General features: G+C 45.1%; 1 protein-coding gene across 1 annotated transcript in view; it reads right to left on the bottom strand.

Moving 5' to 3' along the window:
• Positions 1-752: 752 nt before the first annotated feature.
• slc24a3 (solute carrier family 24 member 3) overlaps positions 753-6,657 on the bottom strand; it is a 32,231-nt gene continuing 26,326 nt past the window's right edge. Inside the window, exons 7-17 of the mRNA XM_067236215.1 lie at positions 6,022-6,096; positions 5,714-5,739; positions 5,497-5,550; positions 5,239-5,366; positions 4,721-4,881; positions 4,347-4,608; positions 3,817-3,983; positions 3,534-3,648; positions 2,621-2,733; positions 1,873-1,938; positions 753-1,738 (exon numbers count right to left, since the gene is read on the bottom strand). Coding sequence (XP_067092316.1) covers positions 1,589-1,738; positions 1,873-1,938; positions 2,621-2,733; positions 3,534-3,648; positions 3,817-3,983; positions 4,347-4,608; positions 4,721-4,881; positions 5,239-5,366; positions 5,497-5,550; positions 5,714-5,739; positions 6,022-6,096 — 1,317 coding nt within the window. The 3' untranslated portion in view covers positions 753-1,588. The remainder of the gene's footprint in view (positions 1,739-1,872; positions 1,939-2,620; positions 2,734-3,533; positions 3,649-3,816; positions 3,984-4,346; positions 4,609-4,720; positions 4,882-5,238; positions 5,367-5,496; positions 5,551-5,713; positions 5,740-6,021; positions 6,097-6,657) is intronic.

Here is a 6,657-nt window from a genome sequence, read left to right as displayed (position 1 = left end):
TAACCGCTTATTATAACAATAGGTTGGCAGTCAACCTAGAACTATGAGGTTAAGAAAAATTCTAGATACTTTTTAAGCATCTCTACTAAATATGAACATCAACACTTAGTACTTGTCAGTACTGTACACAAAACCCCTTAATTTCCTTTTTGTGCATCTCAAGAAAAGGAAGTCCATTCTACACACACTGCTGCCCATCATCCAAAAATGGCAGTGTAAATTTGGAAACAGGATACTTGAAATGGGACTAAAACAGCATTTTAATATTGTGCTATAGTTCTTTGCCATTTATAGGTGGTAGCAGTAGAGTACTGTGGAGTACGTGAATTTCACCCCGCATGTAATAAAACCACTCTAAGATCTTAAAAGTGAATAACCTTCACTAGATATTGGATTAAAAAAAATGTTGTAGCCTACAGCGACCAACACATTGATGATAAAAGACAGTTCAAAAGTCAGTTCCACACTGTGTAGGAAATCTGGCAAAGAACCGTGATTGATTTCACAAAAACCACAAGGTCTGACTTCATTAAGTGCTTGTACTTTACAAATGTTCTCTAAAAACTTTAACTCCAAGCTACTGTTAACAAATATAGTCAAACACCTTTAGAATAATGGAAACTGAAAAGAAACAAGAATTAGGAGTGTGTGAGGAGATGGAATTTGCTGTATATAATTCCTCTCACCCCCCAGATAAACACACTGCCAAAGAAAACACTAAAACGCTTACTGTGTCATTATTTTGACCATTCCGGGTTTTTTGAAATGTAAGTTAGGAATCAAATAAATGCGTAAATAACATTCAATAAATAATAAATAGGATAAATGGCAATATTTACAAAAGGACTAAATACAAAAATATTTCTTCACTTTCCATAATGAAACGTACCTGGATCACCCTGGAATGTGAGAACCCTTTATACTTCTGTGTGTATGACAGGAATAATGCCCTTGCTATGAAGACAAAACTAGTAGGAAATGCCAGAGCCAGAGTTTGTCTTTACCACACAACCTGTCAGAAAAAATCTGGCCCTCATTTTGACAAATGTAATAAGTTTAAAATGTTAACAAGTTTTTAAATGTTTCCCCATAACTTATAAAGTCCCAGAAATGATTAAGTCATGACCAAAACTATTAATCAAACAGTAATCCAGTCTATTATCTATTCTCAAAAGCCTTATAGTCTCAGACAGTTAGCAGCTAATGAAAATACATCTTGTAGAAGAATATGATCACTTATACAGTATAATGCAGTTTCTACTACAATTCCAAAACCATAGACAATCTTCACATTACAGACAGGCTGTAGCCTCCAAAAATATCTTTCTTTACAACAGTCCGATCCATGGTGAGGTCTTTTCAAGATCATACACACACACACAGACACACACACACAAATATATGCTGTATATATATATATATATGTGTGTATACATATACCAAATATACACTCCAGGCCTGCTCCATATTGCACTAACCATAAAAGAAAGATGGATTTTTTTAAAGAGCAGATAGAATACCAGAGCCAGGTGTTCTAGACTGAGATAGAAAGCAGGATGAGGAAGAGCAAGTGTTTGAATTTGGGGTCTCAGCGGTCTCGGCAGGTAGGCAGGTTGACGAAGATGAAGATGTTGTACTCGATGAGGATGGAGAAGCAGAGGAAGACAGAGTACAGGAGGAGGCAGGCAAGTCCCAGACGTCGGTTCAGAACCCACTTGTTCAGATGGACCCCCAGAACCTGGAAAATTGTGGAGAGGCAAAGAAAGATAGAGAGAGGAAGAGCGTACGAGTTCATTTTGTGCCGTCGTTTTTCCTTGGTCAGCTCAAAACTAAAAATCCTGCTCAGAATCTCTCATATCTTCTTCCACTCACCGTGAGAAACACAGACGCCAAGAGGAGACCAACTGAGAAGATGAGGCCTTTGCTGTTCAGTTTAATCTGAGAAGAAACAATATAAATGAAGTTTGCACAGGTCTTTTGACAGGACAACTGTTCTTGCAAATATTGTAGAAGCTTTGGGAGAACATGTTAAATAGAACAAGAGATTGTGTTTTCAACTTCAACTTTTCACTCCCCAAAATAACCACGGTAGACTTGTTTACCACAATAGTTCTTTTTGCTCTTTCCTTTAACTTTCCACTTTTTCTAGGTCATTTCCATCTCCACAACCTTTTTCAATACGCTGTAGCTCTCGCAAACTGTCAAAACAGGCACTGATCCACAACAAAAAGCCCTTAGTCAGCCAAGGATGCCCCACTGAAGGTATCAGATTACTGGAGACATTCCTTCACGTTGCCTACACCTCCACACGTGTGTTTGATCAGGTGACGTTGTGCCACAGGTAACTTCCTGGTTGTTCTTCTCATGGACAGCTGATAGTCAGTCACTCAACTTCTCTTTCTTTCAAACATTTTAATACTGTCATGTCAGACTTGAAGAAGTACAGGGTGTTGATTGACAGGTTGCAGCACAAGCTGAACAACAGCATGCCACCCTGCGATAAGGTGTGGGCGATACGGTGTATGTGCAATTGGAATTGGTGACGGCAGTAGGACTTGCAGTTATTATCAATAGGCTTGTTTTAAAACGCACGCACATGTACACACACACACACACTTACGTATGACCCATAGTTGACCGCCAGAGTCTGCAGGGCCCAAGGTAGGCCCAGTCCAATCAGGATGTCAAACACATTACTGCCTATGGAGTTAGACACAGCCATGTCTCCAAGACCTGAGGTACAGAGAGAGGAGTGAAACGTATTAGGGGAGACAAACGGAAAAGAGTGGAAGAGTGAGTTGTGGGAGTGGGTGAGGGGGATGGATATGAACAGCGGCAGGAGAAAAAACAGAAAGGGCAGCACACAGAAAAACAATTTCGATCAGATGAGAGTGAGAGAGAGGGAGAAAGGGACAGAGATTGAGTCAGGTCAACACCGACAAACATCAATGGGGACGACCGTGTGTCTGAGGCCTCCAGGTAACAAACAACAAACGAGAACACAAACAAACAAACTGAGTTTCCCCATTTAGGCCCCTCAGACGGAGAGGGATGAATATTTGATGGGGGGAACGAGAATAAACACAGATAAAAGGCAGGAGGAAGGGATCATGCTGTTCTGTCTTCCGTTGGCCCCCTCTTTCCCACTCTCTCTTTCCCACTCTCTCTCTCTCCCACTCTCTCTCTCTATCTCCCTTAGGACAGAGACACAGGAGACAAAAAGAATGATGACAGCCCCCTCTTCCCCCTCTCCTCCTCCCTCTGTCCCCTCTCTCTGAGTGTTGACCATCCCGCAGAGGCTTGGGAGCTCTTTGATTCCTATGTTTGATGCTGAATGAAGAGAACACTTGTGTGTGTGTGTGTGTGTGTGTGTACTGTCTGCGTGAGAGCGAGGTATGTCTGGTATGAGAGACGTGACCAAAAATGAATCTTTGAATCTTCTAAATGTGTGCACTGTGCACACCCTCTCCATCGCTGTGCCCCCATGGTGTGTGTACTTGTGTGAGAAGAAGAAGAGAGGAAGGCATTCTCACCTTGCCGTGCCACTATGAGGCTGGCCATGCAGTCAGGGACGCTGGTGCCCGCTGCCAGGAAGGTGATGCCCATGATGACATCAGGGATGCCCAGGGTGAACCCAATCACGGTCACCTGTCAGAGAGACATGGTGCATTTGTGTGTACCTTGTTTAAGAGCACGCGTGTGGGAGCACACTAGACTTTGACTTTTGCATGCTTACAGTATGTGCTTCTTGCCTGATGTGTGTCCGTGCGTGTCTATGTGCGTGTGTGTGTGTGAGAGGGTGTGTTCCGTCCTCACCATCCAGACCATGATGTAGGAGAAGCCGGCGATCCAGAGGGTGGAGGCAATGAAGGAGACCATGAACCACCTCTCCCAGCGCGGTGAGGCACAGTTGGGCACGGTGAAGTAGAGGAGCAGGCACAGAGGCCAGGCCAGAAGCCACTTGAACTTGTTACACACACCCGCTAGGGGGGAGGGGGGGGGGGGAGAAGAAGACGAAGCAACGCCGTAGTGAGTAACAAGTTGATTTTGCTTCATGATGTACTAGTATGATGGACCTGCAGTACAGTACAGCAGCCTTTCTCAATTCTGCCTTCCTGATGTCAAATGAAGGGGTCGTTATCAGGCTTCTGCTGAGCTTGATAACGATTGAGTTAAAAATTCATTTGAATCAGGTGAGTTGAAGAGGGAAACATCTAAACCATGCAGGGCAGGGGCTCCTGGATTGAGATAAGCAGCAGTCCAGAAAGAAAAACCTCCCTCCACCAACCAGCTGCAGCAGAGCTGCCTTTGGGTGCCATGGTAACGCTGCCGGAACGAAAGAGTACCTGGGGTGGAGAAGGGGACAAAGGGGCCCTCCCCTTCCTCCTCCTCCTCTTCTTCGTCATTCTCGTTGTTCTCATTGTCCTCGTTCTCGTTCTCCGTCTCGTTGCCAGGCTCCACCCCTTCGTCTCCGCGGCAACCCCGCCTCCCGTTGACCCCCCGCTCGGCTCCGCCCAGGCCGTTCTCCACACCCCGCTTCGCGCCTGCTTTCACCGTGGCCTCAGAGTCTCCGTTGGTGAAGGGTCGGGTGTTGATCAGACGCTGCCTCTGCAGGTCACACACGCCCACACACACACAAAAGGGTTGCGTACAAAACAGATACCTGGGTACAGTAGGTTGAGCATGTGATGCGTGTGTTGTGTGTGTGTGTGTGTGTTACCTCGGTGATGAGCATGCGTGAGGCCATGGAGAGGCGTGTCCGTGGTGAGAAGTGGCTGGTGATCATGATCCTCATGCCGGCCTCAGAGAAGGACAGCTGGTGAGGGAAGGCTGAAAGCAGCTCGTCCACCATCAGCACTGAGGGCTTTCTGTGGAAGTTACCTAACAGCAGGAGACGATATGAGAGACCCACATGGGCATGCAGGTCCATATGCATGCCCACTTGCCCACACACACTCAAACATGAATGCACACCCACATGTATGCAGAAATGTACAAACACACACACACAGTAATTCCGACACGCATTCATACACACCCAGACAAACACTCTCACGTAAATGCACACAAACACAGGCACAAAACGGACATACACAAACACCCACATTTCTTTTTCTAAACAAATAAGCTGTTGTTGTCGTCATTTTACTGGCATTCAGATTGTTTTGACTTTGGTTTGACTGCTGGTAAGTAAATGAAAAACAGGTTTAGTGCATCTCAAGCAGGATCGGAAAGTACCTTTCTTCAGCAGGACTGACGTGGCGTCACAGTTGTCATCCAGGTCGGCGTTGCTCGCCGTTCCATTGCCTAAGCTGGACGAGTTCTTCTTGTGCCTCTCCAAATAGCGTACAATGTGCGAGTTCAGTCTAGAACAAGAAGTCGAATGGTTATTAAGTGCACATACTTACATTCTGACTCGGTACTGTTGGGAAACACACCTGTGTCATCGAATACATATTTTACTGTACAAAACGTTTTATTAAGAGGCATACTTACTTCATTATCAGAATGTACACAAAGTACATCAGGACCAATGTCAGAGCTTCCCACCTAGAACAGGCACGCACATGTACACACACCACGTACAAACAGAGGATCTGATTAATCTCATATGAAGAAAAGGTTACAATGGGAATGACATTTTAGGGTTACTCAAGGGTAGTAAACCTTGCACTCCGACAATGCAACGTAGATGACTGTAACTGACACCTACCAGACAATCTTCTCATCGTATATGAACTGCGAGAGAGAGAGAGAGAGAGAGAGAGAGAGAGGGGGTACACTGCTCAGAACTTAAAAAATACTGGAACTTTCACAGAGAATCGTTCAAGAGAGACAATCATTTTGTAGTTTCATAAACTCATCAGCAGGGGGCAACACAGTTTCAACGGCACACCATATCACCTTTAATTGCTTTGGGAAAACATCAGATCACCTGGCACGCACTCACACACGCAGGCAATTATATTTGCACGCACTTCTACTGCACGCACACACGTACACACGCTCCAATCCACTCACCACAATAAGAGCGGCAATAGACAGTGTGTAGTACACAGAGTCTCTGAGCAGAGGCCAACGGGAAAGACGAACAGCCTGTTACAGAGAGACGGAGAGACCGAGAAGGGGAGGAAGAGGGAGGTAGGAGGGAGGGAAAGAGGGAAAGAGGAAAAAAGGACGAGAGAGAAAGAGTGGGGAAGAGGGGAAGAGAGAGGTAGAAAGACAAGCCCCCTTATTCCTTTATTCCTCACACTTTGAGTACATCCATCCTCCAGTACCAGAAAAATTACAGACAATAAATTAAATACAGTTCCACACAAAGCTCTGCAAATATTGGTGAACAGCATGAGGAACACACCCTCTGATCTTTAGCACCAGAAAAACAAATCAAATATGGTCCCAATGGCTCCATGATGGTATTTTCAGTAGCTGTGTGTGTGTTGGTTTGTGTTATGTAATCTCAACTTGTAGGGTGTGTTTTCTACTAGGCTTAAATCAGACCCTTGGCATGTACACTGACAAGACAGGTTCGATTGTGTTGACAAACTGTGTGGACGTGCTCGCCATGTTATGCCAGGAAAGTGTCAGGAATGGGTTCAGCCTAATAGCAGCAAAGAGCACGTGTGCAGAGTGTAGTCATGCCTGAAAAGGTGTGTG

The sequence above is a fragment of the Osmerus mordax genome, chromosome 5, assembly GCF_038355195.1.
Source record: "Osmerus mordax isolate fOsmMor3 chromosome 5, fOsmMor3.pri, whole genome shotgun sequence".
In the NCBI taxonomy this organism is placed as follows: Eukaryota; Metazoa; Chordata; class Actinopteri; order Osmeriformes; family Osmeridae; genus Osmerus; species Osmerus mordax.
The sequence above is the reverse complement of the archived record's forward strand: the minus strand, read 5'-3'. Positions and strand labels throughout refer to the sequence as shown.